Source organism: Vidua chalybeata, chromosome 9, assembly GCF_026979565.1.
Source record: "Vidua chalybeata isolate OUT-0048 chromosome 9, bVidCha1 merged haplotype, whole genome shotgun sequence".
Taxonomy (NCBI): domain Eukaryota; kingdom Metazoa; phylum Chordata; class Aves; order Passeriformes; family Viduidae; genus Vidua; species Vidua chalybeata.
The window spans coordinates 22607037-22622046 of NC_071538.1; the positions used below are offsets into that span (position 1 = coordinate 22607037).

The 15010-nt window shown below is 40.4% G+C and overlaps 1 protein-coding gene across 1 annotated transcript in view; it reads right to left on the bottom strand.

Annotated features, from left to right (window-relative positions):
- Positions 1-5178: 5178 nt before the first annotated feature.
- DPYD (dihydropyrimidine dehydrogenase) overlaps positions 5179-15010 on the bottom strand; it is a 339118-nt gene continuing 329286 nt past the window's right edge. The window contains exons 22-23 of the mRNA XM_053950943.1: positions 9266-9406; positions 5179-6604 (exon numbers count right to left, since the gene is read on the bottom strand). Of these exons, the coding sequence (XP_053806918.1) occupies positions 6434-6604; positions 9266-9406 (312 nt within the window). The 3' untranslated portion in view covers positions 5179-6433. The remainder of the gene's footprint in view (positions 6605-9265; positions 9407-15010) is intronic.

The window sequence follows — 15010 nt, forward strand, 5'->3', positions numbered from 1 at the left end:
TTTGGCAATGCTGAAGAAATATCTGGGGCTGAGGTGAAAAGGGCACAGCTTGACAAGTATGCTGAAAGCTGAATGTGGATTACCCGTGAGTGCAAAAATGAATAAATGTGTTTTATTCCATTATATTAATGAAATGGTTAATTCGGTTGCTATAGCAACAAGGAACAGCCATGCTAAAAAGCTAAAGGGCCATACAGAATGCCAGATACAAGGTCTCTCTAATTCTAAAGCTGATTTTCTTAGCCACAATAGAAGTGATGTGTATTTTCAGTATCATCAGCTTTTGCATCAAGTCCTCAAGCTAATCCAATACATAGGCTAGTAGCATAAAACAGCATATAGGTTGGCACCTCATAAAACTTACAAAAGGAGTTTACCTATGCACAGTTCTGTGGAAGGATCCACAGAGTGCAGTGTGGGACGCTTTAAGAGACTGCTCTGTGTGTGATGGTGAGGCAGCAAATGTGTTACAATGGACAGCTCCTACAGTCAGGGAGCAGGTGCCTGCAGGGGCAACCACTCCAGCACTAGCCCAGACACCTTCCTGATAGCTATTTCACCTTATGGAAAATAGCCTTTATGTTCTTTTCACCTGCATTTCATGTGATTTTGATTAAAAATAATAATTCCATAAGGTTTCAATGAGGAATCCTGCACTGCTTTCTTTTGTTGACCCATGGTCTTTGCCAACAGCCGGAGAACAGACTATAATTACTGAAGCCTATGCAAGGAAAGAGGAGTGCCCACACTGCCCTTCAGAGGAGCCTGGGGCAGCCCCTGCACAAGCAGGGCTCCCTGGGAAAGGAGCTGCTGGGGAGGGTCACAGCATTGCCCAGCCCCAGTGCTCTCAACAGGCTGGAGCCCTTCACCAAGCACAGGACCACTTCCATTCCTTTGGCTCCCTTTTCTTACAGTGAGATTTATCAAACACCATGTCGTGCACTCTGCCTGCGACAAATAAAAGCACACTCACAGGAGAAACAGAATTCACTGGCTCCCCTTGTTGAACTCAGACTTAAAAAATTTGGCTTCGTACACCTGAAAAAGCAACATGGGTAACTTTTATCTGCAGGCCATCTGGTTTGCATGAGGTTGGCAGTTATGTTCCTGAGAAACATAAGTTCTCAACAATCGAATATAAAGCTTTCAGTGCTGAGGCCTAAAACTGTCTGCAACAGGCAGAAGTAAAAGCTGTGATGATAAGTAGTCTCTAGACTAAACAGGTGAGAACAATGTCCTTTAGGATGATAATTAGCTCCAGTCAGTGGCATGTGATTCTAATCAGCAGTTGTGAGTGTGAGCTGTCACTGGAGGCATTTGACACTGCTTGCCTCTTGCTGAAATGCAATAAAAAAGAGCTCACCACTGGAGGCAGAAACACTGAGAAGGAACCTTAACTGTATCACTATGCTGAAGTAAAATGTTTGGTCTTACAAAAAGACAAGGCAGATCAATGGTTGCCACTGTTTTAGTCAACTTGTATGAAAATAATTTATTAAGATTCTCCTGAACCTTACACAGTACCTCAAAACCAGATGAGAAACAAGCTTTAGACTGCTGTCCTTAAGGGTCCTGGTTGCCAGTGTATGTGGAAAGCCCACGCAGTGCAGACAGATGAGTTCTGTGTAACCTCCACCTCTAGAAGGTGATGCTGCAGCAGCCCTGCAGAGAAAGCCCTGCCATGAGGTGCAAAGGAGCTCCCTGCAGAGCACGAGGAATCTTCCTGCACCTATTGCACTGCAGTGCTGAGGGTACATGGGTGGGTTGTTATTTTCGCAGCACCACAAGAAACCCCAGTAGTTCAGAGGTTTGTTAGCATTTGTCAAGGGATAGATAAACTGAAGGGCTACAGTGTTCAGCTGCTGAGCAGAAAGGACTTTGTTCTGCTCAGGGCTGAGGCCAAGCTAATTCCCATATGCTGCCCCAGCATCCAGGTAGGTGTGCCATGGGAAAGCTTAATAACTTGCAGTTCTTCTACAGAGAAGGAACAATTGCATTCCTTTTGGTAACTTTAGCATGCTCAAGCTCGAAATGGGGAGAGTGGCTTTCTTTGTGCAGAAGTGGTAAGTGTTCACTTGCCAAGTTGACCTCCAGCTTCACTGCTTGATAGCAATGAGAAGATCTGCTGCCACATCACAAAAATCATGATGGACAGATTCAGACTTCCAAGAAAGAAGGGATAAAAGCAGGATCTCTACTCCTGGGCAAGGCAAGTGTGGACGTTTGCACAAGATCCAGCAGACTAACCTGAAGAAGACTTATTAAAAATTGATCTCCCGGAGTAACAACTGGAAAGATTAGTTTCTCAGAAAAGAAAGGAAATGGCAACAGCAGAAACAAAGCAACCCAGATGGCCCATAAGCAGACTAATTACATGAAAGACCCAGAAGCAACTCTGAAGTTACCAATCCAGCTGCCGAGAGCATCTGCCAAGTTGCCAGATGTTGCCAATGAAAACCTATCTTCCACAGTTCATCAAAGAAGTGGAGCTGCCTGGTGAAGTGAAACCTCTGCCAATAAAATAAATATTTTATCTAAAAAATATTTTCTACTAGGAATCGTTGAAAAATATAAAATTTTAACAACATGTCCAACCTGATGTTACAGTAGATAAATAATGAACCATACTTACAGAATGCATTGGCAAGATCTTATTGATAGGAAATATCTATGCTTAACATTTCATTTTCTAAGGCTACAGTCTTGGATTGTGTTAAACAAAGTGGTTTTATGAGGCATGAGGTTGATGGCACTCAGCTGGGGTTTGAATAATCTGCCTTGAATCTAGCAGTCACTTTTGCCACCTTGAGATAAAAGGCTTAAAGACAACAAAGCTGGAGGAGCCAAAGGTGACAGTAGTGGGCACTGGAAGGTGGGGAGGCTGCAGAAATGACAGTGAACCACTCTGTGGCTGCCAGGCCACCTCTCCCAGAGTTCTGTGTCCTCCAGGACACAGTAAAGAAGAGCAGCAGTTCTTGGTGGGTAACTTACATTTTGCTCCTGCTAAATTTTATGAACTGAGCAAAAATGGATAGCTGCTAAAAAGGTTTCCTCTAGCAACTGGTAAAGGATCCGAGCAAGGAGCAGTATACACGTGGCAGGGCTTCCACACTGGACACATAGGCTGCCCAACAGATTCACGCAAAGACTAGTTTTAATTTTGCTACGAGATCAAATTAATATTTCATTTTAAATCAGGAACTTATGTACTTTAAAAATCCTGTGTGATTTTTAAATGTGTCTATTAATGTTGCTAGTCCAGTGCCTTGGAAATACTATGTCAGTTCATCCTAGAGGCCAAAACCCAAACTGCCTGTGTAGTCTGCTAGCGAAGCAAAATATCTCTTTTTTCCAATGAACATGGGTGCTTTGGGATTCACACAAGCACATTTGGCAGCTTTTTCAAGTAATTTTTGGCCTGCAGAGCATCCACTAAACATGGGGAGCATTTCCTGTTGAGGAATATGATATGAATAAGAATGTGCTACCGGAGGATGAGCTATGGCACTTCTATCTAATTTAATTTGTCCAATATAGTTCACAGTATTTTATAATAATAATAATCAATAGCACAACATGTCTAAAAACTGCAAGGGCTAGGGTTGGAGGATGTCAACCTCATGTCTTTAATAATACATAATTCCTTAAATGTGCAACTAAATCACTGAAATATATGAGCTTAATTTGGAACCTCTTACACTTTGAAAATTCATATCTCTTTTTTAATAACTGGCTACAGAATTTGCAGACCAGACCAGATTTTTCTGATTTGTTTCCTTGGCTCTTAAATGGGATGATTCTCCAAGACCAATGTGAAAAACATAAACCTCAGGAATATGTCCTTTGTGGCTCTCTCCCCTGCCTGTTTACACCTTGCCTTACCCTGATGACTTAAGACATTCCCGCAGGAGACCTAAATGTGGCTATTTCTCCGAGATCCTGCAACACACAGATTTATTGCTGACTGTCAGAGGTAGAAACAAATGCATTTGGGAATGCATTTCCTGAAGCTGTTAACTGACTTGACAGAACAAGAGTGGGGCAGAGGGTGGGTAGTAAGAAAGAGGCCTCTATAACATTATTCCTTCTTTAGTAAACAAATTATAGTCTTGATTCACAAAGAATGCCTTTACCTCTCCAAAGATTACTTTATAGTCACTGCGGAATACTGAATGTCCTGTGACTACTGAATATTCCTGGAAAAGCTCTGATTTTGCTGCTACATTCATCAGGTACCTGTGCTTAGATACTTAAATTAGGTCTCTTGGCATTGTCTGTATTTCAAAGAAACCACACTACCAGATGTGATACCTTCAGGACAGTAAGATAATTGGGTCTGGGGATGCAGGAACAGAAGACCTGCAGAGGCTGCCCTGCTCAGCCACAGGTGACACAGCACCTCTCACCCACAGGGCTCGTGGTAAGCAGGATGTAGAATAAGAAGTACATGGTAACAGCCTGGGAGAAGACAGCTACCTTTCCTTGCATCTGCTGTCTGAGAAGATAAAATGTTATTTTCAGACCATCTGATTTTGATGTCTTTTTCTGCCCCACTCAAGGGCATGCTGCTTCTTAGGCAGTTCCTCACCAGAGGGACAAGCAGTACATGCAGAGACTCTCCAAACTTTGTCACCAACATTCACAAAACAACTTGTTCTTCCTGTGAGTCCACAGTAGCTCATGTAAGATAAGAAACTACTGCAAGACTAGGAGCTTTAAAGAAGTTGCAAGCAAATATTTTCTGAGCAGTATGACTGTCTGTTCCTGTTTCACCTGAGTCTGAAAAATCCACAGGGATAAATAGGAAAATTAAAATACAAAGAGAAAACTGTTAGTGGACTTGAGCCTGCCAAGCAAGCCCTAAGCACCAGCAAAACATTGTTGGTGGAGCAAGGACACTAAATGAAATGACACTTGAAAGTGTTCAAATTTACATTGTGTGTGTGAGGAATGAAGGCAAAGGAAGGCAAGTCAAAGGCAGACAAAGAGGTGCCAGAGAGGGGCAAAGAGCATGATATATTCTGCACTCTAGGCAATCAATGGAACAATGTACATGTGAGTTAACTCATTAATGGTTCCTGGAGTGAATCTTGGAGATTATGAAACACCAGCTGACAAGTCTCTACAAAGAAAATCTGTTTAGTAAATGCAAAAAGAAAAATCACAAACAAACCCAAGTTGGTTTCAACATTTATTTATAATTCAGTGTTCAATTCATAAATCAAGAAACAAAAGCCAGGATATCTTTTTAATCAAAGCTTTTGCTGCTCACAATATATGGTATAAGAAATTGAACTGATAGATCATTTATTATTGTTATGGAACTAAAGTCTTTATATTCTTAAGTGGAGTAAAGCAGACAGCAATATGTTCACATTAGAAAGTTCCTACTGTGAGTGAAAAATGGATTAAAATTGAGATACTGTTTAGTAAGACAGATGAATCTGTAGTTATTTAGTTATTTTTGGCTGTGAAACTGCTAGAACTATACACAACGCTGGGAGAAATCACCTTGCCAGTTTACCCTGTGTGTCTGTGTTTGGCAAACACAGCCTGCAGGGTGTGTAGTCCGTTTGCATGCAATCAGATCTCTGACCTGAAACGTGTACATTCTGGAACATTAATTGGCACAATTAAAAAGTTATTTAGAGGATGAGCTTGGAGCAAAAAATGTTGTTGCTTCTCAGAATCCTGAAACGCAACCTGGACTTCCTAATAAGCCATTTTAACTGTTTGCAGAGATGTTATAATCGTTCACTGAGGGGGAAAAGTAATGATCAAACCACCCATGCAACAGACAGATCTGAAGAGTCCAGCATGTGTCAGTGCAAAGCAAATTTATTCTATAAAGTGACTAGTGTGAAAAAGAATTAGAAAGGATTATAAAAATACACTACCATATGTTGTAGTAGTTGAAAGTGATTAATCCAGTTCTTAAATCCTATTTTAAACTCCCTTTCATTTCTGTCTATAGAAAAATAGAAGCCACATTGCTTTGTTTGCATGCTATGTAGTTAATTACATCTTCTAAGAAACTCTTTTAAAACTAAATGTAATGTTTAATTACAAAATGCTCTCCTTGAAAACAGTTAGCTTGTACATTGATTTGTAGTTCATTAAAAATGCTTTCTTAATTATATTTCCAGCCAGAAAATACACAGAGATTAAAGAGTCTATAGAGAAGTTTTGAAATCACAGCATGAATTGTAACAAGAAAGTTACACTTCAAATAGTGGACAACTGACAGCCACGACCACCTTTCTGTAATTTCAAAACTTAAATGTTGCAAAAATAGTAATTGGAAAGCAGTGATCAGTGTACCATCTATCAGTATAACATTTTTTTATAGGAGTAGATTTGCAAGGACTAATTAGAAAGCGAATCAATTGCATCAAAGCAGGGTAAAGCTCCCCTCAGCCGTGGGCCGGGCGGCTCAGCGCGCCGGGTTCACGGCCAAGGGCAGCCCGCGCCTGGGCTCGTAGGGGGTTGTCCTGGAAACCATGCGGATGCAGTCGATGACAGGGCACACGCTGAGACACAGGGTGCAGCCTGTACAGCTGTCAGTAACCGTGGGCAGGTGGGTTTCGGGATCAAACTGGATAGCCTGCAACCAGGAATAAACATTATTGATGTCACACGCCGGGAAGGTCAGAATTGCTCCCATTCTAGCGTCTGCATTTCCTGCGCTGCAACACTTGGAGACATCTTGGTGTGATTCTGCACTGCAGCTATAGCAACTGTTCCATTGGCAGGGAACAAAAAACCCCCTCTCCAGACACTGAAATTAGAGAGGTGGGCCAAATTACACCTTGGAAAAGCTCACGGGCCACAGGGGCTGGTTACAAAAGGAGGAGTTTGCACCACAATATTTAAACTCCCAGAGGGTATTTCTCCTTGATGTAAAGGAAGTATTTCCTAAGGTACCAGTGTGCTGGGGTAATTGGTTTAGAGGAGACACCAGACCACACCAGTACAGCTTCAGCACAATGCCCATCACAAGGCATTCTTTTGACTTTTCCTTTCAACACAGCATAAACAATCTCATTTAATAAACAGCAGAGAAAAACACAGCTTATTGTGCCTCGTGTGATTACTTTTCTTTGCAAATCTTTGAAAGGAATATCAGAGTTTGGGGCAGGCAGAGCTTGCTTTAGTTCTCACGTTCCATGCAGTGAATCCTCATTACCAATTAGCGTGATAAGTGTATTTGAATGTGAAATAACAGTTGCAGTCTCAATGATATAAGCTCCTGGTTATAATGGAAATGGCAATTAAAAGCAAAAACAAAAGCTTCATGCAACTGCAAACTGTCAATATCTAAGAAGCAAGACTAGTAAAAAATTTTAAAAAGCACCAGAAACACTGAATATCCACTTTGAAGAGTTTAGGAGGGAAAATCAGGCCTGAAAGTTGAACTCTGGCAAATAAGCAGAGCCTTAGGAAATCTCCCTGACCACTGTCAGCTTCTGGGAGAGGCAGGGAGGTGATGGGAAGTACTGGTGCTGCTGCAGGTTGGCTCCTAAGGCAGATTTGAGGCATTTGGGGTTTCAGTGCTAGGAAGGCGCAGAAGTTGCTGTAGCAACCAGCAAGGGCACAAAGTCTGCAGTAACTGCTCTGGATCTCTGAGTTTTACTTTAGCTTGGGCACAAAGAGAGCTCTGGCTCGTGAGTATTTAAGGAGGACTCCTTTCTTTCTCTCTCCCTAACAACAATGCACATCTTGAAAGGGAGTTCAAAGAGGGAGAGGAAGTCAGGACTACAGAGCTGACTTTAAATTAAGGGAAGCTTTTCTGTTGGAGTCATGCAAGGTGACAGCTGTGTAGAGCAGCATGGATATTTCTGAAACAAAGGGAAGCATAAAGCAGATGCTGTTTTGAAGGTGAGGGGGGTTGTTGTTGATTTATTTGCAATTAAGAATTCCTGTGCAATTCTGTTCAATTAATTTCTTTTCAATTTCCTTAATTAAATAAGGAAAAAGCATTTTTCTTTTGTGCTTAGAAAACCTTCTGGGTGTTTAAACTTTGGTTCTTTTGGTGCTGATTTTTATTTCCAGTTACAGAAAATAAAATTTACTAAATCTAAATCCAATCTTATGCTCTCTAAGGGTTATATGAAAAATATAAGTCTCCTGATAAATCTGATGTAAGGGAAAAGGTGAAGATTGCAATGTCACTAAGAAATTTAGACAGTTAAAAGGCTACTGTAGTAATCTATTTTTGGAAAAAAACACTATTAATTTTCTTGTATCAATGGTAAAAAACCTTTGCTCTGACATACTTGTTTCAAATGCAGTTGATTTGCAATGGAAGACTTCTTTCTGTGACTTTATGTAGTTCAAGTCATCAGACCTATTATTGGTTAGACTGAATTCAAGGCAAACAAAAACTCAGGGTATCCAGAGGACACTCAGTGCTCAATTAAAGTATTTCTTTTTGACAAGCTCTTCTCAGACTAAGATGTATGGAAACACCCATGTAGAAATTACTGCTTGCTGCATATTGGATTCTGTGAAAGTTATGCTAGACCATATTTTGATTTTCTTTCTCCTGTACTGTCTTTTTTACTGCAGACCAGTCCATCAGCTCCAGTGCACATGGCATGGAATTGCACCTAGACATGCTGATATATTTCATACAACTTGCTACCATATTGAGCAATCAGAGAAATACTTTGCTGCAAACAGGATCCTCAGCTCAAAATTGGGCCATTTTCTGGTCACAGTGATTTCTGCAAGCTTCAACCTGCTGCTCAAAAAACCCTGGCAGTTATCCTGGAGAAAGGATTTGTAACTCAATCAAGATCAAAACAAAACCCTATCTGCCTGAAACCTGAGTTAGTTTGGTTACTCCGAGGGAACAAGACCTGGGTTTCTTAAAAAGCATTTGGCAATAAGACCAGCCCATGTCTCCCCACATCCCCTTGGTGGGAAGGGATGTGTTCTTCCCTTTCTCCCTCATGAACCTGAAAACCATCAAGAGCTACATTTTCTGCCATTCAACCTGGGGCTTCTTAATTCCTTCCCCTTAAAAAGGATCCCAGTTGCAGTCAGGGCCCTGTGACAGTGACGTGGTCTGTGCAGCCTCGCAGGACCAGCCGTGTTCCGGCACGGCTTGTGAGCCAGAGCCTGGGAGCATGATGGGCTTTGAATTCAACATTTTAGGCATCTGTTTTTACCACCTGCTCATTAACAGAAGGTGAATTCTTTCTTCCCAGCAGCAGAAAGATAACTCATTGTGCCTTTCTGCTAATTACAGCTGTGCTCTTACCTGGTAGCCAGAATCATTACAGGTCATGTAGCATTTGCCACAGTTGATACACATTTCCTCATCAATCAGAGCCACAACTTGCTCTGTGTTGCACAGATCACCATATGTTCCAATATACTGCAGTGCTTTTCCAATTACATCCTAGGGGGAAAAAAAAAGTTATTGACTCGTTTATAAGATACCTAGGCAGTCTCTACAGCTGCACTGGAGCACTCTCTAGTACTTCAACTAGGAAGAGGAAGATTTGGCCGTGCATTTTGATGAGATTTAGGATTTTTCTTATAAATTTCCAAATGGCTGACCTTCATACCCCCTGTAAAATACAAAGCATTTTCCATACAGGCACATTTTGAATGTAGGCAGTACTACAAGTATACATTGTGTACAAACACGTTCTACAAATAGGTTACACATTTAGTACTTGATTTTGCATGTGCTATTGTTTTGCTGTGATTGGGTGAAACTTCAAGGAACAAACTGGAATATCAATGGGAATGACATGATCTAATCAGATCATCTTTGGTCATTTCTCACTAGCACAGATTTAAGAACTCACAGCAAGGAAAGAAAAAAAACTGAGAGAGAACAGTAATAGCACTTCTCTCTTTAGCAAGGTGCAAAAATGACATGATCATAAATTTATTACAAATACTGCACAGAAGTAAGCTCTGGGTCTAATCCTGCAAGATCTGTTAACTTCACAAACAGGAACTTGCTGCATCAACCTTACACATCAGTGCTGCAAAAGGCGTATGCCAGCAGAGCGTACACCAAAAAGGAAAGCTCTGATACATAAATTAAATGCAGAAATGAGTCCAACCTTATCTTCATAGTCTGCTAAGAACTTGGAAACCCAGCACTACTTTCTGAAAGAATGAGGTCTACCTGGTCTTCAGCATTTGTACAATCCTATCTTTATGCAGAGACAAATTTCTTTGTTCACTGGATGCAGTATTAGGATGTGTGAAGCTTCTCCTAGTGACTGTTGAGCTAGAAAATTAAAAAAAAATCCTATGCCCAGGAAGAAAGACTGGCAAATTGTACTGTTTCCTTGTTCCAAAAACACTCAAATGTTTTCTCTCTGCCAAACCCCATAGTTGCTGCCATGTGAAATACCTTGGTTGCATTCATGCAATACTAAAAGCCTTCCAGTTCTTCTCAGCAACATGCAGAGAACATTAATGCTCTTTCAGCATAAAACAGCTATGGCACATTGCTAAAGGCAGCATGATGAGTGTGGACAGATGACTGTGAGCAAGTTATCACAGCTTAATGAGTTAACACTCATCACTTGAACTGTGCAAGCTGATTTTGTGCATTGCCCAAAATCACTGCAAATTTGAAGTAAAATCTGTTTGCTTAAACTACTGTAAAAGGTCAATTAACTACTATGAAAGTGTTTCAGCTAATGCATTTTACTAGAACCATGCTTGAACAAGAATCCCTTTACTGTGCCCTTTATTCCACTGATGAACTACAGTAACTAAATCAAATGTGATCTCCTAGGAACTGCTTACACCTCCATCTTTTCATTTCCAGTTCTTAATCAGAAACATCCATGGATTTACTGGATTTACAGCAGTTTTCAGGTGTCTGCAGTCTTCTGTGTCAGCTGAAATACTGTTGTGGTAGACTTCAGCTCCAGTTTGTTTCAACTCTCATGTAGGCTTGTCTGTTGACAAGCCTTGAATTTTTAACCTGCTACAGGTTTCAAAATACATGTGTTTTTGTGTGATCTGCTGGCCTCAGCAACACTAAGTATCCTTGAGCCTCTCTTGTGTGTATACAGCCCTCAAACATTCCACTGCCACAAATCCATTTCGCCTACAAGTGATGAGCTGTGTGCTCAAGAATTGAAAGAAATTATGTAAAACCTGCACAAGATAAAATTGAGTAGCTTTCCACTGCCTGCCCATGTTGCAAAAGGATAAACAGGGGGAGATTCCTGATAGTGAAGAGCTTTTCAGTCTAAAAAACCATATGTGTAAAAAGCGTAGGTAATTTTCTCAGGGAGGTTCTGGATTCACATTCATATTCTTTAAATATTCTTTGGATGTTAAGAAAACCTGCAGAGCTCAAGTGGGTTACAGAGATGTACTACTCCAGTAACTGTGGAATGGAGTGTCTTGCTTTATGAGAGAAGACAAAAAGAACCTTACAAGATGTTTAGCCTAGGAAGCTGATGGCAGAGCAGGAATATAATGTCTATATATATACATCAGGGAGGAAAAAGGGCTATTTAAGTTAAATGAAGATGTTGGCACAAGAACACACGATTGTCAGCCAGCCATGGATAAATTCAAAGCTAGAAATTAGAAAAGGCTTTTTAAATGGGAAAGGAGTGAAGTGGTTAATGCCCTTCCAGGGAAACCGCTGGAGAAGATGGGGGAGACAGTCCAAGGTTTAGGGTAGCTATTTAAATAGCTCAGGAAATGGTTGCTTGAAACAACATGATCAAAATTGATTTTTCTAGCTACAAACTTACAAAGGGAATAACAAAAACAATGCATAAGGCATGGTGATTTCTGCATTTTTAACCAAGTCTCACTTCTCACAGCTCACAAAAATACACTTTTGGGAACTTAGAATCCCAAATAGGGAGCATGATGGCACTTTAGAGGCCTGAAAGTGATTTCAAAAGACTGTGTCAAAGATTTACTACTCATTTACACTCATTGGTGTTGTGTCTTTTATTCTCTTCTTTCTCTCAAGCAAAGACTGTATATTTATTCATTTGCAAAGTTTCAAGACATTATTGGCTAAAAAAGCAATGGTACTTAAAAGATATTCTGCAGGTGCACTCTTTTACAGCATCTCAGAGCTTCTTCTTTTCTCAAATCATAAATGCTTGGAACAAAATAAACAGTGCAGCAAGAAACAATCAGCTTTCACTGTTTAAAGCAGTTTCACTCAAAAAGCAACTGTCTAAAATGGCACTATGGGATTCCACACTTACTATATCTCAATGGCCTCTGGATCAAATTTGCACTGTTTACAGATTAATTTTTTTTTTTTTTTTTTTTTTTTGCCAACTGCCAGACCTGCAAACAGAAGCCAGGTTCTGAAAGTCAAGCTGTGTTCTTTCTGGCTTATGCATTAGCAGCAGCAATTTAAAAACAAAACAAAACAATCCCAAAAAAAAACAAAATTGGAAGTTAAATTTGCACCTTTGGGACAGCAGAGACCTCAAGTACTCTCTTTGATTACTGCTGTGCTCTCCTCCTCTTCTCAACATAACTGAAAAAAATGGGAAAGGAATGTAGTCCTGCAACTGGAACTGTCAGGGAATTCAGTTGCTATGGAGAGAATCAGAGCAGAATCCATTAGTTTTATGTTACTAATGAATACAGAAAAAAAATTCTTTTTGTCACAAAGCTAAACAGATGTGGATTTGAGTATACACAAGGAGAAGATCTGTTCAGCAGGATATTAATTTTGCAATTCTACAATAGGTGCATTTTATGTTAATGTATCAACCATTTTATGATGATTAGCTTTTCAGTAGTCATCATATTAGTAAACCTCTATTTGTAAATACAATTCATGGTTCAGCTCTGGTCCTTGTAGACCTGCTGTGTCCATCTTTATGCAGATGCTTTTGTAAAAGCCCATGCTGTGTTCTAGAGATGATGAACATCACAGGCCTCTGATTAGAAAGCCATACTCAGTGCAGGTAGTGCATGCCATAAAGCAACTCAAAGGGAACACACATTAGGGAAGTACCTGCCTTCCACCTGATCTTTTTTGGCAATAAAGGTGAGGCATAGTCAGAGAGCGAGGGATGAAAAGAAGAAACATTAGAAATAAAACTATGGATTAAAGAATAAAAAAGTTACCAGAATATGAGGGTACATGACCAAGGTCAATTTACAGTAAAGTAGCTTAAAAATATATATATATATAAAGCTAACTTTTCTTGAAAGATTACAGACACTTTGCCAATACTTAAAAAAGGCTACTAAAGGTACTCTGAGATTTAGGGACATCTAAGCCTTGTTTTCAGTATAACAGCTGCAATACTAGCTAAAGTGGGCCTTAGAAAATAATTCAAATCATAGAATCATACTGTATCATACAATATCCTGAGTTGGAAGGGACCCACATCATGGAGTCCAGTTATTGGCTGAACACAGGACAATCACAAAAAATCACACTACTTGCCTGTGAGTGTTGTCCACTTAAATGAAGCTTTGTGACAAAATTCTATATAGTTTCTATAATGAAAATTATGCTTCTTGTATTGATCACATTTCTTTATGAAAATTGTGAAGTAACAAATTCAAAAAAATCCCTCTTAAAAAACCAAAAACCCCGTAATTTTAATGTTTTACAAGACCTCTGACAGAGGCCTATGACACAAGAGAGCTCCAAAATTAAATAGCCATGAAGTGGCTAAATAGAGCAAAAAATAAAGGGCTGGAATACAGTGATCAATGTTCAGAAAAGGTAAAGTATTAGCAGAACAAAGTGTCTCAATTTTCTGGTTTAGCTATGATGTTGTTTAATATGCTTGAGTGTGTTTCAGGAAAAGCTTTGAACCAGAAGACTGTAGAGCTGATACAAGTTTTCATTTAAACTAAATTAAAATACAAGGAATTTGTAGGTATTTTATAAGACTAGAAGAACAGGTACTATCACAGTGAAAAAATGCAGTTCGACAAGCAGCTTATCAAAGTAAGTAACTTTTGCTGATCTTGCCAACAGATATATTCTAGATTAAAGAAAGCTGCAAGAGAAAACAGGGTAGGAGACACCACTGACAGCTCATGGAACTGTCCTGATCAGAGGCGAACAAACTAGCCCCCATAACTACTGTGGTGCTGTTGTTCCAATTAATCAGCCATGATGTGCAATACGCAGTCATTCCAGTGTTACCAACAGAAGCAGAGTGCCCCGGAGCACTGGGCAATGATTAATGGGATGAAATTTAACAAGTCTAAATGCCAGATTGTGCACTAAGGAGAGAGTAACACCAGGCAGAAATAAAACCAGAGCAGCTCTGCAGGAAGGGATCTGGGGGTGCTGCAGCAAACATGACACAGCTGGCCAAAAGAGGCGAGCATCCCACTGTGTGCAGCACTGCCCGGGCCTCACCTGGCAGGCTGCCTGCAGCTCTGGGCCACACCACTTCAGAAACACGTGAAGGTACTTGAGTGCATCCAGAGCAGGGCAACAAAGCTGGGGAAAGGGCTGGAATGAGGAGCAGCAAAGGACTTTGGGCTTGTCTAGTTTGTAGTTTGCCCTCTACAACTTCCTGGGTGGGGGAAATGAAGAGAGAGCTGGTGATCTCTTCTCCCTGGTATTCAGTGATAGGACATGTAGGAATGGTTCAAAGCTGTGCCAGGGGAGGTTCACAGTGGACAGTAGCAAGCATTTCTTTACTGAGAGGTTGGTCATTCACTGGAACAGGTTTCCCCGAGAGGTGGTCAAAGCCTGTCAGTGTTTAAGAGACATTTGGACAAATGCCCTTAACAACATGCTTTATCTTTTGGTCAGTCCTGAAGTGGTCAGGCAGTTGGACTAGATGGTCATTGTCGGTCCCTTCCAACTGAAATTATTTTTTTCTATTCTGTTAAATTGCTGAGCCACTTGAGGCAGACCTTCTGCCACAGTCAGAGCGGGGAGGGAAAGAGGAACTTTGGATTTCTAGGATTTCTCCCCATATCTAAAGACTAAAATTTACTTAACCACTATATATAATGAGAATATTCTCTGAGGTGATGAAGAGAAGAGAAGAGAAGAGAA